Source organism: Chelmon rostratus, chromosome 8, assembly GCF_017976325.1.
Source record: "Chelmon rostratus isolate fCheRos1 chromosome 8, fCheRos1.pri, whole genome shotgun sequence".
In the NCBI taxonomy this organism is placed as follows: Eukaryota; Metazoa; Chordata; class Actinopteri; order Chaetodontiformes; family Chaetodontidae; genus Chelmon; species Chelmon rostratus.
Genome location: NC_055665.1, coordinates 17008551 through 17031340, shown reverse-complemented (window position 1 = coordinate 17031340; position 22790 = coordinate 17008551). Strand labels below are relative to the sequence as shown.

Sequence of the window (22790 nt, the reverse complement as noted above, 5' to 3'; positions counted from 1 at the left end):
TGGTACTGTTCCCATTAATGTATAAATGCATTAATGTTTCCTAATGCTTCTATGTTCATAATTTTGCACAACCTAATGTTATCTCATGCTGAGACATAAACATGCACATGTCAGGATCCTCCTGTCTGTCTCTCTGTGCTCTGTGTCTCTTCCCTTGTTTGTCCTCTCTCTGCCCCTGTGTGTCTTTGTCTGAGCTGAGCTGGGCATGGTTACCTGCTCCTCCTGCATCCAACCCACCTGCACACCTGTGGCTCATCACTAATTACCTGCACATTACAAAAACCCTGGTTCTCCATTCCAGTCTCGTGCCTTGATCAGTGCCAGACAGCCAGTTATCCTCAGTGGTGTTTTGTATTGGCTCTTCTTTGAAACTAGTGATTTTGCTCTATGTTCTCTACCTGTGTTGTGACTCCTGTGCTTTATCTCTCCGTGCCTCTCCTCCCTACCAGCCCAGCTCAGCTCATCTGGATTGCACATTTTATATTAGCTGTACATTATATTATAATAAACTGTCTTGTTTTGCAACAAATTATGGTGTTGTTCTGCTTTTGGGTTCAGCCAAAACTCCCCATTTTGACAGCCCAACAAGTGAATATCAGTGCATGCCAGCTCGATTTACTGTAAGCTGAGAAAGTTTGGCCTATGGGGCAAAATATACCAGGCAAACAACTGCATTCAACTAAATATGATATATCCAGGGAGAGGGGAGAATTTTTCCTTAAAAGGAGAGAGTGTTTAAATCAGACATTGGATCCTTCCACCGGCCGTGGATGAGGTACTTACACCTCACCCCTGAAGCCAGGCATTCATGTCCAGTCTTTTCCCCCACCCACCCCACAGGCTTCCACACCTGTTGTTAGTGGTGCAGGCCTTGCTGTCAGGACTCAGCTCAATTAATTTAAGGTAAATGTAGGCCATCTGCCACCTGCTTATGACAGCTAGCATTGTATTGCTTACATTAGCTAACTGCTGTTAGAATCTAATTAGCTATAATGATAAACAGTAGGTGGCTACACAAAATACTACTATTGACTAATTTCATGAGAGGTCAGCTAATGTGTTGAAATATCAACAGAAAACGTACGATATGTTTCCACATGTCATTTGTATTGACCAGGCACAGCCATTACTTTAGTGACACAGCTTCCAGCCATGAAGGAAAAGCGGGCTTTCTGCATGAAGCTGGTATGTGCATGTCTGTGCTTAGTTAAAGAGCAGTTAAATTTATAAAGGCCCTGGCAGCAGGCTCCTCACAGGGACAGGCGTCTGACCCCCAGTACCTTTTCCATTCCTTTTCCCCATCTTTTCTTCTCTGGCTCCAGGGCATTCTCGCTAAGTAAACAACAAATAAGGGTGGCGCTGTAAATTGTAACCCTTAAAAGTTTCCCACTGCCCTTCTTTAAGGTTGCGTTTCTGTGCCTCTCCTAGGTGAAACCTAACATTCCCATTCCCAAAACGCCAGTGATAAATGCAGTTCACGGGTCCCATAAGCTGAATTGTAAACATAATTCACAATGTATGGATCTGCCAGGTCACCGGTTGCCATGGTTTCAGCTGAGCACGTCAGCAACCTTTACAACAGATGGTCAGTCAGAGGAAAAATAGACATTTTGGCAGAAGAGCTCATTCAAATTTGTGCCTGCAATTTCAATTATCTTTTATCCTCAATATCCTCCAGCATATAGACAGTTGTGACAGTGAGATAGAAAAGTGAAGAGTGGGACTACAACCAACCTTTTCCCAACAACTGTTTCTCTATGCTACTAAAATTTCAACAGACAATTCATTATTGTATTTTTAAAATTGCCCAAATTCATTTATCCTGCAGTGGATCTGATTTAAGGAATAAATGAAGCCAAATCTTACGTCTCCAGCACATGAGGGCTACGGCTGCAAATAATTCATTTTTAACACTAACAATCACAAAGTGCATGTACGTCACAAAGCACCTCCTGGGTCAAAGGAACTTGTATTTAAAATGGTGTTTGGTAAATAATTCAAAATGTGTGGTAATGGCGTTTTATTAAGTGTGACGCAAGTCTCTTAACTCGCGTCACTTTCTAGACAAATGTGGTTGACAAACACTGTGAATTTACAGCCGCTGCCCCAAACAAAGGTAGCACTCAATGACCCAAACGGAGGAAATACTGTGTTTTTATGCCAAAAACAGCTAGGCAAGCATTTCAAATAATAGAGTTTGTTTTTTGTTTTTTTTTTTGTTTTTTTAAAAAGCAACCAGCAACAGGCTTTTAAATATGACATTTATAGGAAAGCTTTTCTATAAATGTCTTGTATGTATTCATCTTTCCTTTCAGGCCTCCCTGGGTTTGTTCTGTGCACGGCTAAAAATAACACCTGTAAAAATGTGGCCATAAATTTGAATATTTTTTGTTTGTTTTCTTATAAAAATCTCCCCCAAGTGGCAGCAATGTGCTGAGTCCTTCAGGAGAAGTTAAAACAAACATCACTGTGGAACAGATGTGTGGCAAACTGTGGACACTCCACAGGGCGTCCTGTCAGAGAAGCTAAGAGGAGCTGGAGTGGGGATAAATGTATGATTGTAAGTCATCTGATGGGCTATCCGAAGACTCTGATGTTTCCACACAGAATATGTCAGGAACAAACTGGACAAGTGAAAGTTGAGCTCTGATAATGATTTAGTCATCGCCTGCACACACTGAGGCTGAGCTGGGAGACAGTCTCCAAAGCAACAGAGCCGGCCACTTCTCACAAGGGCAAACTGGTGGTTTTGAAGTGAAGACCTACTATTCAAAAGACTGCAGGACCACCAGGACTGCACCACCTTGAACATGCATGAAGCATCTTAGTGTAGAACTAACCAGACAGTGGTTTGCAACAGCCTGCAATACTAGAATGAACGCAGATAGGATGAATATAGACTACACAATCCTGTAAAAGTGTTATTTAAACAGTAGCTTCATTTTGTCTGCATGTGGATATGAACAATCAAAATGTGCAGTTATGGACAATCATATACTGTATGTTAGAGTCTGACCCTATTTTGAGGCCGATATTGATAACAATGTAATCTGATCATTTTCTGCATTAACACAGAAGAAAAGCAAACATCTTTGACAAGGATGCCTGAATATGTTTTTCAGCAGGAAAACACTACAAAAAGTATTTTAACACTACAAAATGTCCTGCTCAGTATGGTTACAACTCTTTACAGAAACAAATCTATGGGATCCATATCCAGGTTGTTCGGTTGTGTTTGTTAAAATGACTAATCAGCAGGTATGCAGTACTGCTCAATATCAGTATCGGCCTCAACAAACCAGTACTGGCTAGGTTACAGAGACACTGTTTCCAACTAACCTCACATGTCTTTTTTAGCATTTCTCTTCATGTTATTTCCAGGCCAAGGCAAAAACGTAAGCTAACATCACAAGATATAACATTAGCTGATTTATTAGTTCAGCTCTAACCCTCCTCCTCTATTACACAGGCTGTCATCGGGTCTCTCTGTCTGCTCTGACAGAACGTAAAGCCTCTGACATCCTCTTGAAATGCATCTTGACATTCTTCCATTGTACGTGTTTTATTAGTGGAAACTGCATATTGCGTTCATCCACCACCACCCACCATAAGACGCATCTGCCTCCGTCCCGGTGTCTCAGCTCATGTATAGAGGTGTAGAGCAAATAAACCCTGAGTGAGAGATTTGCGGTGGCCTCCCATGCTGCTGAACCCGCTGACTGCCACTTGGCGAGCAAATTGAAATTACGCAGAGCCCTCAGTTTCATGTGTGAATCTGTGGAGGAAGTGATGTAAACTGACGACAGGTACGTGGAAAAGAGATGAATTAGAGGAAGAAGAAAAACTGTATGGCATAGTATATAACAATGCAAAGCACAACACACACACACACACCTCTTCCCTGCACCTACATTATGCAGACCTGAGTGAAAAACAAGCAGCCATTCGACCTTTCAACTCTCCCTGAACCCAGCCAGAGCCTGAGATGAACTCCCAGTCAAAAACAAACAATCTCTGCAGCAACATCTGCAATGCTTTAACTCACTGGTTCTATAGCCCATTAAGCTGACATTTCCATTTTGTGTCCAACAACACGGACACATCAACAGCGATTAAAATGCCTTTCAGTAGATGTCACATGCACTGTAAGCCAGTAATAGTGTGCTGTGGAGGTACATGCCTAAAGACTGGAAGCCAATTTAATGATCTGAAAAAAAAAAAAAAAATATTTGGACAAAAAGAAACGCTATTTTAGCCATGTGGAATTATTCAAGTTATTTGTCTGGGTTTCCTTTGGAAGAGCACGGATCAAATACGCTCCAATCCCTGGTCCTTAAACTCTTTGATTTACTCCACCCGTGATTCTGCAGCGAACACAGTGCGGAAGATGAAGGAGCACTAAGGCACACATCATGGAAACATTCAGTTAAATAGCCTGTGGTATGCACAAAAACACATACCACAGAGACGGCTCGCCCACACTGAAGTCTATAAGTTCAGTTTGATCATTTTAATGGAACAGAACAGACACGGTTATTATAAAAAACAATCTGTGCTGGAATTAAGACTGCGGAAAATAGCAAAAGACTTTCTAATAAAACAAAGATTATCTAAATAACTTCAAGAAATACAAAAACATCTCACATGCTGACAACAAAACTCTGGCCTGTATCAGACTGACGAAGTCCGAGAGTGGGATCGTCATCAAGGTTTTGGTCAGTGATTGACTGCAGTCTGAATAGTTTTGAGTCATCTGCAAACAGACACAGTTTAGACAACAGGGATTAATGAAACTACACTTTTACACCCAAAAACCTAAAGGTATTTTCATCCAACTTAATGAATGTTAATGTTATTAATGGGAAGGGGCCCATGAATCTTGGGTCCCAAAGTACAAACCAAGAAAGCAGAATACTGAGCATGAGCTAAAAATAAAAAAAACAATATCTGCTTATAATGCATGTCAACACAATATTACGTTATCTCTTTGTTCTGTTTACTTTCATTAAGTTCCTAGCCGTGAACATAACGAGATGTCACGAGGAAACGGACAAAGGCGATGATGAATCCTCCGCCCACTCAGCCACACAGACCATTGACCACATATGTTACTGAAAGATGTGCAAAAACATTAATGATGTTGGACTGTCTGTGTAAACTGTGAGCCAATCATGGCGAGCTCTCAGCGGCGGCATCGACTGTGTGGCCTGACAGCGGAGTCCAACACCAACAGCTAGCGGGCCAACAGAAAGGCTGTTAGCTGTGTGATCTGCCGTGTTTAGAAAAGGCCGCGTCAAACCTCAGTTTAAAATGACACATTTCCTACCGCGGGAGGATGAAGTGCATTTAAGGGGTAAACAAAAGATGAGTGTGATAATAACATAAGGTGTAAAATCTCCACAGCCGGGGATCCTACCACAGACCCCCTCTGGACAAAGGAAACAGACAAACATTCAGACAGTTGGGCAGGAAAAATTACAGCACAGGCTAGAAACGTCCTCCTGCCTCCTCCATCTTTCTCTGTTCGAGGCCAGCAGCCTGATTTCCTCTCATTCCTCCATCTCTATCCTCTCTTCATCTTCTCCCACATGTTCCTCTCTGCTCTCCAGTGTAGACTGGAAATATTTCACAGATACCATGAATGTGCGTATGCAGACTTCCCACCTCATTCCTGGGAGATATCACAGTTTGCCATACGGTGCCAAGCTGCCACATAGTAAATAAGCCCAATGTTTTCCATGATGTATATTTGCATTTTAGGCTTCAGATCTGGTATTCTGTCAGAAATACAGATGAAATGTGTGAATGAAAACAGCAGTTCTATCATACTGGTCACTGCCAGGCCTCACTGTGAGAAGGAGCCCCTGATGCTCAAGAGTGAAGTTAGAAGAATAAGGCCAAAGAGAGACGAGAGGAAAAGCATTGTTTTCAGGGATCAGGATCAAATGACTCCAACATGTTTCAAAATGAAAAAAACACATGAGAAGGAAAGACTGACACTGAATGAGGAGATAAATCAAAAGTTTTATGTTTCGCTCAGCCAATGAACAGGCCTGTTTTTACATAATAACAGGCAGCTGCTGAGGCCGACTGACCTGGCTCACCTGACAGATGCAGGGCAGCATGAGAACTTTACTTTATATATCTAATTATGAAGAGATCAAAGCTGTGAGGGGAAAAATACGATGCAGAAAGAAGGAAAACAAGGAGGGAAGGGAAGTTAAGGAACAGTCAGTGGAAACCTTCAAATTAAAGCTTGATATCAGCGTCTCAGTAGGGTCAGGCCTGATTCACAGGATTGATATTTTGGCCAATCATGACTTTATCAGTGATAAAACCCAATCCACAGTTTATTGTGAGTACAGCAGCTGTGAAAAACATCCATGATGCAACAGCAGAATAGAGACAGAATGTACTCGAAAAGGACCGAAGAAGAAGCAGTAAAGGAGCAGAAATCCACAGTCGGCAAACACATCTTGTGACGTTTGACATTCTTCAACTTCCACTGACAAACTGTTTGAGCAGCACTGAATCAAGATTTTGGCAGAGCTATTCAAAGCTCGGTGGAATCACAAGTCATTTAGGAAGCAGTTCATATTCTCAATTTCTTTCTCTTTTTTTACTAACTGGAGGATGGAGTCAATAGATTCTCTCGGTCTTTGTGTCTTTGAGGTGTTTGGAGGTGAGCTCTTTTATTAGTGGTATTTTTTATTATCAATAATGTTTTTCCTCCTTCGTTCTCAAAAAAAAAAGACTCAACCACAGAAACAGTGTTTTTAAAAAAATCTCTGCCCATAAGAAAACACAAAAACACAATTGAAGCCCTCTCAAGAGCATGCCAAACCAAAAGGCAGTGCTTAACCCTAACCCCAAAGCCACGTTGGCCAATCAGAAGCCTGAAAAGGTGGGTCGCTCCTTCGCCATAGTAGGATTCATAAATTTGCGGATCTTGACCAAAACCACTGACACTGGGTCTGTGTTGTGGGATTAGAAGATCATCTCCACAGAGCATTCTGATACCTCTGTTCCTCAATAAAAGTGGAAGAGTAACTCTCCAATAATGTGTAAACCTGTAAAAGTCCTATTAGCACAGTTAGCACGAGCGCTATTCTGGCCACTTCCACCACTGTAAACAAAGGGGATACTGGCGTACACTTTGATGTCACGAGCCAAAAACTCAGTTTTCAGTTACTTAAAAGTGCGTTTGTGTGAACAAATGGCCAAAACGGATAGAAAAAACTTTTGAAAAAAACCTGTGTACATGTGGACTCGGCATAAGTCGGAATAGCCTGCTTGATGTGATAAATTGATGTGACAACAGCTTCTAGGTCACATATTTGAGATAAAGATATTGCTTTAGCAACAGACAACAGCTACTATAATCAATGAAATTGGTGTAACTAAAATGGTACATGTCAAGTATAAAGAATAGAAAATGTTGACTTGAATTCCTAAAGCCCATTAGTTTATGAGTATCTGTTTTCTAAAAGGAATTCCTGTGTAAGCCTGCTTTTCATGAACCAGGTCAAATTCAGACTAGTCTTCTGGGTTTCTAATGCACAATACTGTAATTTCTTTAAAGGCCCTATGTATCCTGGCTAAACCCCCACAGGTGTCTATTTATTTTGGCTAATTGAACCTTTTGAGCATGTCACTCCACTTCAAACTGAGCAGCTGGTCTAATCCATCTGAATAACTGAAAACACCTGTGCGGGTGTGCAGGGACCTCAACAAGGTTTGAGCTCTTCCACCTCAAAAACACGACAAAAGTGCCCATAAGATCTGACATCCCTTGAAAACAAAATAACCAGATGTGCTTAACACTGCAGTAGAACAACACAGTAACCATTTAATTTCACAGAAATGTAAATATGTGAGAAGTATGATTTTACACACAACTATACAGTATATTAGAGAAACACACAAATAGACTTCTTGCAGTCTATTTGTGTGTTGTGCAAAGTAATCACATCCTCAATACTGGTAGTCCATTCAAAATTCCTGCTGTTTACCAACACAAAAACTGAATAAAAACATGCATGGTAATATCAAATACCTGCACTGAAGGGAAGGTTTCACTCACTAGCATCTGTATGTCAATACAGGATTTAATCAAAATGCTGCAGGGGGACACTGTAACTTGCTCTTATACGCACACCACTGACTTCCTGACAGCTCATAACAAGATATGGTATTTTCCATGCACATCCATCAGTCTGCCGCCCCTTTCAAACCTGCATTAAAGTATGCATCTGGCACCTGCTAACCAGACTCTTGAACTTAACGCAGACCACAGGCAGCCGCTTGCCATTTTGCAAAACATTTACCCCGGAGTTAAACAAACAGCTGCACTGCTCATCAAACCAGCACCAAACATTTGCGCAGTCGCAAAGCAAGCCAACTAACCTTTGACCAGGTGCGTGCTCTCTGCTGCTGCCTTTTGCATTGAAGCAAATCATGCTGCAAGCCCTACTACGACTGGCTGGCTCATAATAAAGCCCTGCCTCATATTATATTAAAGTTCATTCTTTAGTCCACTACTTGAAAAACGAGGCCCTCAAAGGTGAAGTGGGTTCTTACCTTAAGCTGACTCACTTGCAGGCTAACACTATGCTAGCAGCTAGCCAACTGCTAGCTTAGTGTTTTGTTCTGACAGCTTTCAACTTGACTGCAATATCCTCCTCACTTTTATTGTTATTTTTTCATGACGTTTTCATTTTTCTTTGATGATATATGTGTCCTGTTGCCCATTTCCACCAAGCTGGATTTTTTTGCTATATTCTTGATGTGGTTAGCTCGCCATTTTAAACCTGTACAACCAGAACATAGCTAGCCAGCTGGTTGCTAGATGCCCTGTGTGGCAGCAAATGTAAAAGCATTAATAAGTAGAAGTTAAACTTAAGGTTACTATATTTGTTTTTCTATGTGTTAGGAGCATCTTTCTGATGGCATGTGATGTGATGATCTGATGGTTCCACAAACTTCTTGTTTGTGGAAAATCAAGAGAACTAGTGCAGTTCTTGCACTAATGCCACAACATATTTTTCCAACACTACCACTAGAGGGCACCACAGTGAGAAATGAACAAACAGCACATTTAATTTTTAGTTTTAATCAGTATTCTCCTCAAAGAAAGAAGAGCTATTACATCAGCATTGGCTTACATGATCTGTTTTGTGTGTTTGTTTGTTTTTATAAATCAAACAATGCAACTTAAATGACATCACTTTTTTTCTACTTCTACTTCTACATACACATTTAACTTCTATTCAGGGATCCAGTCAGCGTCACCCCCAGACCCATCCACACGCCTCTCTGCTCGGAAGAATCTATAGCACATCTCTGACCAGATGTCTCGACTACAGTGTCAGCCCCCCACTGATCCAAGCAACAGATGAACCAAAGTTTCCACTGTGTAGCTTTTTTGGGAAGCAGTAGCAATCCTACAGGGTGTATGAGGGTTTTCCACTCTGACCTCCCAGGTGGGGTTCGGTGCGAGAGGTCAAAGGGTTGCCACCCACTGTCAGTGGGACCAAAGTGAGGGAACCCCCAGGCCTCATGTAATAACATGAACATCCTGGACTGCGAAGGGAATTCCCAATAAGGATGCTTCAGTAGGAAAAAGTGAAGTGTGTGTAAACAAACAAGTTAAAGATATAACTAATTAACAAAAGTACAAGTATGTAATTTACAACAATTGATTAGAGACTGGATGCCGTGTATATATTAAAAACCACAACTGGTCGACTACTTTTTGCAAAACATTAAACTGTAAAGGCTGAAACCTCTCTGTATATTTACGGTACCTACTTTGACAGGATCTCACAATAAAATGTGACTTGTCTTCCTCCAATACTCTGGGCGATCGCTCCTACATTCCTTCCTGTTTGTCGTCATGGTGCCAGCTGGACAGCTCCGCTATATAAGGTCCTCCTCTCCCGAGTCCTGAGCCAGAACGACAAAGAGATCACAACCTTCTGCTACACCACAACCAGAGAGGAGGGAAGATTCAACCCTGAACCAAAGGACTCAAACCAGCTCCAATAAAGACGACTCAACACGTTTTAGACTGCAGATATTTTTGATTCTGCTCTACTTAGCAGCAAGATGACCAATCTGTCAGAGAGAGCTCTTTTCTTCTTCTTCTTTACAGCACAGGTAGGCATTGCAACAGATTTAAAATGTGTTCTCATTTAGATTGCATGTTATATTGTAACACCAGGTATTCTTGGTATGAATAGGTTTCAGATAATGACAATATTTTATTTCAAAAACAAGGAAAGGCTCTTAGATGACTTTTCAGACAGTAATGTTAAAAGAAATGAAGACAATGTTACATTTCTGATTTTCGCAGATGAAACCAAGTGATATCTTAATTGCTAAATTGAATCATTTTGAATTGGAAAACATGTTTTTAGCCACTTTTTACCCACATTAAAAATCAGTGTCACTGAGCCCATTAACTGTTGTTAGTTATTAATGTGCTGAAGTCATTGTTTGCTGTTCTGTTAATGCCACCTTTACTCTCAAGAGATGTAAAATGACATGAAGCTACAAAAACAGCTGATGTTCAATCCCAGATGTCAAAAAATAGTTATATTGATTTGTTTAGAATTTAAAGAGACTTTCAACAACATTGAAACCACTGATTCATTTTCTTCCCACCCAGGTGTTTACACTAGCCTGGACCCAGGTGTGTCCTCGGAGATGCCAGTGCCCTGACGAGCCCCCTTTGTGTCTCCCTGGGGTGCCCCTGATCCTGGATGACTGCGCCTGCTGCTTGGTGTGTGCCCGTCAGAAAGGGCAGGCCTGCTCTGAAATGAACCCCTGTGACACACGTAAAGGGCTGCAGTGTGAATACACGGCCGACATCCACAAGAGGACTGGTACCTGCGCTGGTGAGTTTTTGCCAAGCATTGCATGCAGGATGTGACATGTATGGGCAATGCTCTGCCAGTTCAAAGGTCAGTTAAGTTGAAAAAAAAAAAAACCCACACTAAAACCACTCGTCCATTTTTTCCTATTTTGTCTCTTTCCTCCAGCTCATGGGGGAGATGTTTGTGTTTTGGACGGTTCTGTATATCAGAATGGCCAAACCTTCTTCCCCAGCTGCAAGTACCAGTGCATGTGCCGCGACGGGCAGATCGGCTGCGTGCCGCGCTGCAACGTGGACGTGATGCTGCCCGGGCCGGACTGCCCCATGCCACGCAGGGTCCAGGTGCCTGGAGAGTGCTGCGAGAAGTGGGTGTGTGAGCCCCAGGCTGAGGCCAGCGCGCTGGGCGGCTTCGCCATGGCGGGTGAGTAGACTGAAAGTAGGCTGAGATGGGAAGAGATGCACAGTTTAAACGTTCCTCTTTGACGTCAGTGTCACTGCAGTGTGAGACACAAAGTTGAAAGGTTATGTACATTTCTCTGACCTGATCAGAGTATAGGGGCGGGAACCGAGGGAGGAAGGAAAGGGAAAGGGGAAAGATAGAGTAAAGATTGAGAAAGGAGGAGGAAACACAGAGGAAAGACAGAGTGGTGTCACTTCTGTCTGTAATGTGAAACAGTGTTGTGATACATCACTCTACAGTCAGTCGAATCCAATCAAGGATCATGTCGCCTGCAGGTTTTCTCAGAATATGCTTTTAAACTTCTATTTAGAAATGCTTTGCCGAAGAGAAAAGGAAAATTAATAAAGGGTAGTTTATAAATGAAGCCTCATACTGTAGTTCCATGTATAAGTGTTCATTTTCACTGAATATTGTATTATCATTCGTCATTCAGCCAAACAAGCTGAGTCTACTTTTTGAAATGTGCAGAATCGTTACTGGATGATGTGCTGATTTCTTTATCCGCTCTGCTCAATCAGCCTATCGTCAGGAGGAAACAGTGAGGTTTGACGGCTGGGACCCCAGCCTGAACTGCATTGAGCAGACCACTGAGTGGGGCGCCTGCTCTCAAACCTGCGGCATGGGGTGGTCCACCAGGGTCACCAACAAGAACCGTCGGTGTGAGATGGTGAAGCAGAGCCGACTGTGCATGATCAGACCATGTGACGACCAGCAGGACCAGATGCAGCGGACACAGCTTGCACCAAAGGTACTTTTTGGGGTAGTTTTTCTCCATGTTTGAGTATTTGCATTTGCTTTAGCTTATTTATATACCAGTAGCACGTGAATACATAAGCTATTGTTTTTGAATCAGCTTCAACCAGCTGGATTTTCTTTATAAAAAACATATTCTTTATGGCGATATAATGTACACATTCATTCTCCCCGCAGAGAGGCAGCAAGTGCCAGAGGATGGCGAGGAGTGACACAGCCGTCCACCTCTCCTACAAGAACTGCACCAGCGTCCAGGCCTACAAGCCTCGCTACTGCGGCTCCTGCACAGACGGCCGCTGCTGTACCCCCCACAGAACCAAGACCTCCCTGGTGGAGTTCCAGTGCGCCAACGGCAGAACCACCAGGAGGCCGGTCATGGTGATCCTGACCTGCGCCTGCCACAGCAACTGCCCCCGAGACAACGCTGTGTGGCAGCCATCAGAGCTGGGATACAGCGGTATGAGGTCATAGGTCAGAAAGTCCCTCTGAGATAATAACGAGGTTATGATGAACAGTAAGTCAAGATTTTAGCTGAGGACTGTGTCTGTAAATCAAGGAATTTAGGGTTGTATTAACTCAAAATTTTAGATGAAAACACGACTATCCACAATATAATATATACAGTACAACAGTCATAAAACTGCCTTTAAGTTGTGACATATCCACAGCGCTTATGTTTAGAAACATACACGTATTCATAAAAATAAGAACACTCATATGAGGTTGAGAGAGATTGTGGAGAATGAAATAGCTCTGTGTCTCTCTCCTGGAGGGGGATTTAACAGTGTAGCATCCTGTGGACAAGTGAGTGCCATCTTCACTATTGTTAAGTAGAAGCACTTAAACCTTGTGATATGTTGATATGTTGATTCTCTCCACTTGTGGAAAGCAGGTAGCGCACACGACCGACCACTTACAGCAGACTGCAGCTAGACAGTTGTTTGTGGTGCTCTTGCATACGTGGAGGAGATTGTGAACAGCCTCTATTCCAGAGGTCAGATAGTATGAAGGCGTACAGTCGCAGGGTCGTGACACACAGGAGTGTCGTGGTTGCTTGAAGCCTTCCAACCAGATGGTTTGATTGACAGTTGGGTTGGCCAGTCAGGCGTGATTTATTATTAGTTTTTGACAGAGAACATGAAACCACAGTGTGTTTTGTTCAGCCTAAATTTTGTAAGTCCTCTGTCAGAATAAATGAGAACACCTGCTGTACTGTGACATCTTGATACCTTTATAAGACCATTACTTCCCATAGATAAAACCAGAAGGGGCAGCAGAGGGAAATAAAAGATTATTGGGTGAGCTGTTACCTTTTACTGACACTTCCATGATCATTTTTCCACTATGGAACACATTCTTGAAATAACTGGACTGTGTGCTTTGACCTGGTCCAAACAAAGGGCCCAACCTATGACAGAGAGGTCGCTGTGATGACTTAGTGTCATTTCTAACATCTGCCTGAAGTCCTATCCCTGTTGTAAAATGCATAATGTTTATATTCCCATCAATAAATGCAAATGTATGGGTTTTTTTAGGTTTAGAAGGGATTTTATTTCTCTGTTGTTGTTGTTTTTTCTTTGTTAAAAGTAGTGCACAGCTATTTTTATAGTGACAAAAGTTTTGTAAATACTTGCTGTATAGCTCGTTTGACAGAGTGTGTATCAAATACACAGCATTAATTCATAACAATGTAAACATGAATTGTATATATTGGTATGTGCGTGGTATCGTTTTGCTTACTACTTGAATCACACTTCACACTGCTTGTTGCTGTATCTGTCTGAATAATACTGCAAACATTTGAAAATAAACGTGTATTTTTTGTATCAAAGTTTTGATCTCTTTATTATACTCAATACTAAAATCATTCTTTTCTTGATGCCGGTGTGGCAAAAGAACATCAGGAAGTGTGTATGTCATGTTACAGTGCAGGTGAAAATAATTAAGAAAGTAATAAACTTTGCATAGAGCATGTGGTTTCTCCGACAACCTGATGATTGACAGGCCATTGCCCGACATCACACTGTTATACTCTCATCCTCTTTTCATGGATGTGTTATGTAGCTGTATAGTAGGTCAGTCAAATGTATGTCAAGAGTTACCTAACACTAGTGCTGCAGATTTAACACCTAGTATAAAAGTAAAAAAATTATATAAAATCACCAGATATATTTAACCACATCAGAAATAAATACCCATTTACCTTCTCACATAGTCTTAGTACCGCAATGCCTTTCTGACTGTCATCTTTAAAGTTTTTTTCACACAGGCATTTAGGGTAGACTTCTGCCTCTGGACTCCCTTTTAACAGTCCAGGATGTTCATGTCATCACATGGGACCCAGAAGTGCGAGCCCCTCTGACAGTGGGTGTTGACCCCTCTACCAGGAAGGTCACAGTGGAAAACCCTTTTATCCTCTTGGGGATCGCTACTGTTTCCTAAAATAGCTCCTGAATGGAAAATGGACTGACACTGTGGTCGACACAGCTGGTTGCAGCTGTGTTATGGTGTCTGCAGAACAGAGGTGTGTGGTAAAGTTATGTTGGTTATGTTTGTGGATTTAGGATTTTGAGCTTACGCTAGTGTTGAATTCTCTTTCGATACAGTACACTAAGATTAAAGAGCAAGCTACAATAAACAATTAATACATAAAAAAGATGGAGCAGTATAGCAATGTCTGTCTGTCTGCCTGCCTGCCTGACTGTCAGTCTGTTTGTCTGTCTGTCCACCACTGAAATATCTCACCAATTAGATTTGTTAGATGTTATTGCCATAAAGTTTTGTATGGACATCAATGGTCCTCAGAGGATGAATCTGACTTTTGTCACTTTTTCTGTGATGCCACCACGAGGCTGACAGGTGTGGTTTTGTGTGAAATACCCATGTTGGATAACTTTTAGATAGATTGCCACTTTGTTTGATACAGTGCCATGCCACTGTTCTGACGGCCCAAAACCCCAACATGTCCAAAAATGTCTCATTCGTCAGACAGCCTAACATCAGCATGTTAGCATTGTTACTGTGGGCATGTTATCATGCTGATGTTAGCTCAAAGCAGTTAATGTGCAGAAAAACTTCAAGATTTCATATTAACAGGACATTTTTAGTATGAATATACTTTAGATACATCTTGGTTTGTCCCAAACTGATTTTGAGAGGCACACTATTAAAGAACCTCACGCAAAACCAGCCTTATGATGGTACTGACACTGTGTGAGTGTGTGTGCTGTGAGCTGTTTGATACAACTCAACTGCTTGGCTGAACTGAAAGACAAACTGACTGCTGGACTGCGTATCTGGATGAGCGGTTGACTGATGTGCTGACTGCAGCTGAGCGATCACCAAGCTGCAGCTCAGAGTTCCTGACTGAAGTGTTTTTAGGCCATGTGTTTTTTTCGACGCCTCCCTGTCTGAGTTATGGGACGCCGCGTGTGAGACAGGATACTGTGCAGACTGGACTTAGCAGGTTTCCTGACACAACTCTGAGCTCATTGATTGAATTACTGTGAAGGAATGTTAAACCTGGATTTAGTTATGAGTGGGATTGTGGGATGCCCGACAGAAACAAGACGTATCATTCCTCGAACGGTTTGGCTGTCGAGGAATGCCGGATTTCAAAGCCTGGCTCTGTTTACTGAATATATGCTCTTTCCAACAGGTTTGACTCTCTCTGCTGCTGCTGTTCTGTTTAGTGAGAAGGCATATAGACATCTGACATTTAAACTGACAAAACACTTTTGTTGACAGGTAGAAATGGGTAAACTTGAGAAAATAAATTGTTATGTAGGAGCAATATTTGAGGGGTCCAGTAATTGCATCTCACTAATAATGTCCCCTATGTGACCAATAGCCGAAATAAATACACCAAGGTTTTGTTGAGTTGGTAGATAGTATTTTCACTTCCTGACAAGTTAATGTTGTTTTTAACAACATCGGTGTGAGCAGACTCCTAAAAAACATGTCCATAATTTTAAGAAGATACTTAGCTAGAAAATGCTCTCTCTTGTGGAGGCACACAGGAGGCTACAAAACCCACAGTTCAATTGTCAATGAATAAGTCCTTATCTCGACAAAAACTCCTCTTCAAGAACCCAAGAAGCAAAGCAAGCATTCAGTTTGAGACTCAATACAACACTGGAAGATAAATCCAAGTGATGCCTCTTGCATCTGATAGACAAACTTAGTGAGTCTCCAACAACTCCAGAGTTACCTGCTGTATCCGGCCATCGTGCTGCTGTCAGCTCCAGGGAATGGCCAGCCTGGGAGCAGAGTGATTCGATGGTGGGTCCACGGAGTAGAGAGGACGGAGTTAGAGGATTATGCAATTCTATAGAACAATCACTCTCAGAATAGGCTTTTTCATTTTGTTTAAATTCATTAATTTTTTGCAGGCTGGATCTGCTCTGTGGGCCGCCACACTCACTGTCCTGTAGGATTTTAGGATTTAACATTACTTGATGGTGACTCCTAGTGGTAGTTTTTTGAAAAAAAAAACCCGGCTGGTAATAAATACTACTAAAAACTATATGTCAACTTGATCCTGTCACAAATGGGCTGAATGCCCATACACTGCACCAGTATTCACCACTGTTGTCTAATCTTTTTACATACAAAAACATAAGACATACGAATAATACTTTAAAAATGCTGGCATCCAAACACTTTACACTATGTTTGCAGACATTATGGATTATTAAGTAGGAATACAAGAACTGGTAAAGGGCTCTACAGCTACATGGTAAGTAATCTTCTATAATATACTTCCAACTTTCGCAGCTTCATATGCAAGATTTAAATGAGACATACACAGAATATAATCCAATAGTCTACAGCAACACTAGTGCTTCTGTGAGGGTGCACTTAGGAACAGTGGTGCTTTGAGCCAAATGTGTAGCATGATAACATGCTCACAATAACAATGCTAACATGTTAATATTTAGCAGGTATAATGTTTACCATGTTCATCTCAGTTTAGCATGTTAGAGCATTTGCTAATTAGCAACACAAAGTGCCACTAAGGCTGATGGGAATGTCTTGGTTTGCAGGTATGAAAGGTCAGGAGCCACTAAAGCTTTGCAGCTAAAGGTGGAGTGAGTCATTCTTTTCTCTTTGTGCACTGAAAAAGAAATCCAATGCTTGTACACAGCCCTGGCTCTGGAAAACGGAAAGAAAGACAGTTGCTCAGACTGAGCCGCACAACACTATTCCAGCCAATCAGCAACAAGTGATATTTGTGCTTGTGCACAGGACAGGGGCACATGGGTGTTTGTAACGGCGTTCATGGCAACCCATCCAAGCTCTTCTCTTACACTTACGACAGTTTATTATCAGACATATGTAATTATACAGTATGTAATCCTGCTGCAGGAATATATAGTATGTTAAGCATATAGACAGACCACATAAAGAAATAAATTGTGGTGGCACAATGGCTCAAATAAAATACTTCCCCTGACTAAACTCAGATGTTTTATCTCCATTGTAACTGAATTAGGAGTGTGGGCTACTGTTTGAATGATAGGTGAGTAGACTGCGCTCCCTAGTGGTGTATTTGAATAAAGCTTTCACGTTAACATCACGTCAATGATCTTAATGGGAGATCACACTCCGTTCAACACTGTAGGCAGATTAGACATACTTTACATACTTTACTATGTCTAGGGTGGTTGTTCATTTCAGAAACGACACCATCACTGTTTTTCACAGAGGAGTAAAAACTTTATGCAAATTGTTTTTATACTCAAATGTTAAAAATTCAACCCCAAATAACAAAATAAGCACACCCTAAACAACACAACTTCTAAAATATTTCTTGTGATTCACAGATTTACTCTGTATCAAAATGTGGTATTTTGTTGCAAATGATTGAGTGACAGATGAGTTTTTGACTGGAATATTAATAATAATAATAATAAGATACAACACTTGCTGCCTCTGCTAGTAGATCCACTACTGTTACAAGAATGTAAAAGGATTTTGTTGAATGTATATGATGGGAGTACTTACAAAAATACATGCTAAAATATGGATTAAAATATACAAATCTGCAACTTCATCTCCAACAAATATTTAACAGCCTTAACGGAGGAAGAAAGTAATTATTTCCACATAAACTGAGCTGATCTGTTAAGATGTACACATGGCTTCGTTTGGAGGTGGGTTTAGCATTGTCAGATTTTACTGGATTCAGATTTCATCAGAATCTGCTTCAGCTGCACCCACATAAAACAGCTGATGTGATGTTTAATGTTGCCACGTCAAAATCAGGCAAATCGAAATGCCTAATAGGATATATCCAAGTTGTGACCATACTTTCATCTTCTGAACCTTCTTTCGTAGCGTCTGTGCCCAGCTGACATCATCTGTAGGCCTGTAGTAAAGGAAAATTCTCTCACCGAATTTGCAGCCAGTAAAAGTGTAGATCAGAACCGCAGTGTCAGCATCACAGAAGGACACCAATCCATCGTCGTAGTCTAAGAACACCAGGACTCTCTTGGGTTTGCTTAGCAAGAAGAGGTGGACGGGGACGTCATCTAGAGCATGGCAGGTGGTGTTATTCTCAAACCTTATGATCCAGTTTCCATTCCTGGGGGATGGTGTGAATGTTCTCTTCCGAAGATTCGACTCTCTGACTATGCCTAGATCCCAGCCGGTCCTCCCTTCAGCCTCGACCTCAAACAACCAAATGTGAGGATCTCGCATACACGCCACGCAGTTTGTTACCGCTTCATTTTTGCCCTTCCTCTTGGTCTGCTCTGCCACTTTCATCTTCTTAGCCTTTTTGCCATGCTTGGGTTTAATTTCCTGGGCTACTGCCTTTTCCTTACCCATCAGAGCCCTCTTGTCAACATACGGTTCTTCTAAAGGGACAACATCATGAGCGCTATGTTCTGTGCACAGGACACAAACACGCGTCAGGTCATTCCTGCAGAACAGCTCTAAAATCCTGTTGTGTTTCTTGCATGTTTTGTCGTCCAAATTATGCACAGGATTAGTCAGTTTGTGTCTCTTTAAGGCAGCAACCCTCTGATGAGGCTCTAGATGTTTCTCGCAGTACGAGGTCAAACACACCAAACAAGTTTTAGCGGCTTTGAACTTGTTGCCAACACAGCAGTCACATGGCACCTGGCCTGGTTTGACGGGGGAATTATTGACATGATGCTTCTTGAAATTCTCCACAACCTCCCTGAATTCGGTGTTGACCCGAAGTTTGAGGCCCTTGTTGAACTTCTCGTTGCACAGTGGACACTGACATTGCTCTTTGCCTTCCCAGTGCCTGTCGATGCAGGCCTTGCAGAAGTTGTGTCCACATGGAACAGAAACGGGCTCGGTGAAAACATCCAGACAGATGGAGCACTGGAACTGATCGTCAGACAGGAAAGAGCTGGCTGTGGCCATACCTGCAGCAACAACAAAGAACACAGCAGAGTTCAGAGTAGATGCTCTCCATGGCAAAAAGATCAGAAAGCGACCAATATGACTTTCTATGAAACTTTGCACATTTCCATACTGTCTTTATAGTTGAACTTCACCTTCCTGGATATGGATGCTTTGCTCTGTTGTCTCTCTTCTTATGCGCACAAACTGAACTGTTTTGACAACGTTTACTTTCATTTCTCTGTAAATGATGCAGTGGTGCTCCTCCTCCCCTGATTTATTCTCCACCCATCTGCTCCTCCTACATCACATTAAACTCTTCACAGTTGAGCCTTGTCCCGCAAATGATCACATTAAATGAAATATGATTTTGGGCATGATTTTTGATAATAAAGAACCTTCAGTTCTGATTTTTTTGGTGTCACCTTAGTCAGTGTTGCCACGGTGCAATTACAGATCCACTCAACTGAAACAACACTGACAACAATGAGCATCTGTGCCAACACCCAAAGGAAATCTGTCTCTGAATCAAGTCAGCTTGTGTGAAATGATTTGTAAAGTCTCCGCTTTTAAAGGGTTAACTTGCCACTGAAGTGAAATGAATCACTCCACAAATATTTTCTCTTCAGCACAACAGCTGTTTAGTTTCTGTTATTTCCTTTAGACAAAGTCAAATATGAATGTGCCTAAACTCCACTGTTAATAATTTTAATAAAGGTCATGTCATGGTTCACAGGGCAGAGGCTCAAGCGCAGATGGAGTTCACAGCACACAATCAAGTTTATACCAGAATTTATTTACAATAAAGTTTATATACAAAACCCCTCGAGTACCATAATAATATAAACAGTGAAGAGCAACAAACTAACCAAATACTCTGAGCGAATATTTACACGAAATCCAAATTCTAGGCTCAATAGCGATGTTACTCTACAGGAAGCAAACTAACAGGAAACAAGACTAGCAACTGAACACTAAACGCTGACTAGGACATAAAGGGTAGTGACTACGTGACCAGAACTCAGTCCCAAATTGAGCCAGGAACAAACAAAAGCTACGGATGAAACGAACATTACAGGACCAACAAGAGACAAGGTGAGGGACAAGCCGCAGGTGAGTAGAGTTGATAATCAGTGGATTCCCAACACCTGTCTGTGCCTCGCACAGCAGCCTGCACACACCCACCTAAGGGAGGAATGTGAGAGAAAGAGGGAGAAATAGGAGGGGAAGGGAAGAGGGATTGCCACTAGGAGAGGGCAGAAGTGGAGGGTGTGACAGGTCACTTGTTTTTAACATTGAACTTTAGAGGTTATATTAAAACAGCTCAACTTAACTTTTTGGTATACATTACCCATTATGGATTATGAAGTTAAAACTATGTATTCTACTTCCACTTCTTTCTTTAGTACCTCCAGCATGATTTCAGATGATGGTGATAACAGACACATAAATGGAAACTCATTTCAGGAAGTCTGAATATTCCAGCAGCAGCAGCAGCCTTAACCAAGAAGCTGCCAATCTAAAGAAGGCTGTGATATCTGCGCTGACATGGAGCTCAAAGTCCTGAAGTACTTACTGACACTCACTGTGAGCCAAAATACTAAAATGTAGTGTAAGTATTGCTGATCATTCCTCTGAATACGTTGGATGAATGATTGTGGTGTCTCATGTAAATGTTTTAATCGAAACACAAACCCTCGTGTGCCTGTGCTGGCTGGAACTCAACAACTTCAACACTGTAAACCTCACTTTTACCTTATCTGCTGCCTCTGAGTCGAGCACCTTTACTTGCCTCAATGAGTCATTACAGCGTGACTGAGATCATGTATTTTCTTTAGCTATATTTAAACATGGGGGTCAAAACCAGTGTTCACTGCAGCATTTCTTTTTGATAAATTGTTTCCTACTTGGTCAGATTCTGAGACATGCTTTGATGTGATATGTAACATTAATGGATGGATGGGTGGATGTTAGCTGGAGAGAAAGGTGGAAAATTAGCAATTAGAAGGAAAACATGCATGAAGATGAGGAAGCGCACAGACGTTGCTGTAAACTTTACACTGGGTTCATGCTAGAAAGTGAAAGTGCAAGTGAAGACTGCAAGCTAGTAAACATGGATGCAAACAATTTGCGGATGTCGAATATGTAAAAAAGGAACTGCGCTCAGCATGTTTATGAGACCTCAAGGATACACCCGATGCATTTCAGTGGAAACTGTTTTTTTTGTTTTGTGTACAAGAAAACTCTAAAGGGCGCCATTAAATCCTAAAAGAACAAATAATATGGACGTATTCTTCAGTAACACGGTGAAGGAAATGAGCAAGCAAGCACTGACAAAGAATGAGAGGAACAAGACGGGCTAAAAGATGCATGAAAAGAAGGAAATGAGGAGGAATGGAGGCAGAAAAAAAACAAAAATGAGCCAAATCTAGAGTCTGGGGGGTGGATAAGGGTGGAGAGCAGTGGGTGGAGTAAAGGTGGAAAGAGGGGAAAAAATCAGGGGGGGGAAGCATGACCTTTGAGGGGAAGTAATCAAGTTTTTGTTTTCGTTGAGTCTCCTCTTGCAGTGCAAGCGCTGCCGCAGTGCTCTTGGGCATGGTACGTCGCTCTGCAAACCCCATGTGTGACTGTGTGTCGGTATGTAAACCGCCTCTGCAGCTGCTCCCTGTTGCAATGAAAAAACAGTGTGTAGTCAAGGTACTGGGGCGGACTGAGGATTAAAAAAAGATTCATTAACAACCTTTAAATACCATCACCTTTAATAAGACTGCATTCTCTGTTTGTGTGTTTGCTTTGAAGGTCATTACCACAACAAAGACCACACATTCCATCTGATAGCTCATTTACATATAAAAGTAAAAATCAATTGTAGCTCCTATGCCTCATTAAGCCAAAATATTATGAGTATTTCTGTTTCAGTCTCTTTCTAAAAATAAACGAATCCCCTCCTTGGTGCAGTTCAGTAGTAATTATTCAATGTAGTTTAGAGGGCGGGCAAGCAAGGAGGCTTGGGCACCTACAGCTTGTACTATATGCATCTGTGATTACATAATTTGATTTATAATGACACAGACTGAAATATATTAAATCATAATATAATACAAAGCCGTTACGTCTCATAATACTGACATATATCCTTTAAGTTTTTAAAAAAAATCTTTTTCACTTAAATTAACTATGAAAACTAATAATAATCAACTAACTATGGCATTTAAAGAGCACAGAAACTATTGGTCAGTGTCAGAGAAAAAACATTGGTAATTTTTGTTTTAACTTGGCAGCTTGTGGCCAAGTCACATTCACACAGTAAAATCAAAGGTTGCC

General features: G+C 41.6%; 2 protein-coding genes across 2 annotated transcripts; one reads left to right on the top strand and one right to left on the bottom strand.

Moving 5' to 3' along the window:
- The first annotated feature begins 9970 nt into the window (after positions 1-9970).
- On the top strand, positions 9971-13891 carry LOC121609847 (CCN family member 3-like). The gene is made up of 5 exons (XM_041941558.1): positions 9971-10158; positions 10670-10898; positions 11043-11297; positions 11855-12084; positions 12267-13891. The coding sequence occupies exons 1-5, from the start codon at positions 10108-10110 to the stop codon at positions 12558-12560; spliced, it is 1059 nt and encodes a 352-aa protein (XP_041797492.1). The 5' UTR covers positions 9971-10107; the 3' UTR covers positions 12561-13891.
- A 2404-nt stretch (positions 13892-16295) lies between these two features.
- LOC121610325 (E3 ubiquitin/ISG15 ligase TRIM25-like) lies at positions 16296-19669 on the bottom strand. Its single transcript, XM_041942361.1, has 3 exons — positions 19622-19669; positions 18485-19489; positions 16296-16348 (listed from the first exon to the last, which is right to left on the bottom strand). Exons 2-3 carry the CDS (start codon positions 19485-19487, stop codon positions 16296-16298), a joined length of 1056 nt encoding a protein of 351 aa, XP_041798295.1. The 5' UTR covers positions 19488-19489; positions 19622-19669.
- Positions 19670-22790: the final 3121 nt, after the last annotated feature.

Bases quoted from the DNA above. Each gene is read 5' to 3' on its own strand.
- LOC121609847 (XM_041941558.1), top strand. From the start codon at position 10,108: ATGACCAATCTGTCAGAGAGAGCTCTTTTCTTCTTCTTCTTTACAGCA. The intron at 11,298-11,854 runs GTGAGTAGACTG...CTGCTCAATCAG, and splicing joins GGGCGGCTTCGCCATGGCGG to CCTATCGTCAGGAGGAAACA. The intron at 12,085-12,266 runs GTACTTTTTGGG...TTCTCCCCGCAG, and splicing joins GGACACAGCTTGCACCAAAG to AGAGGCAGCAAGTGCCAGAG.
- LOC121610325 (XM_041942361.1), bottom strand. From the start codon at position 19,487: ATGGCCACAGCCAGCTCTTTCCTGTCTGACGATCAGTTCCAGTGCTCC. The intron at 16,349-18,484 runs GTGAGAGAATTT...CTCTGCTCCCAG, and splicing joins TTTTACTGGCTGCAAATTCG to GCTGGCCATTCCCTGGAGCT.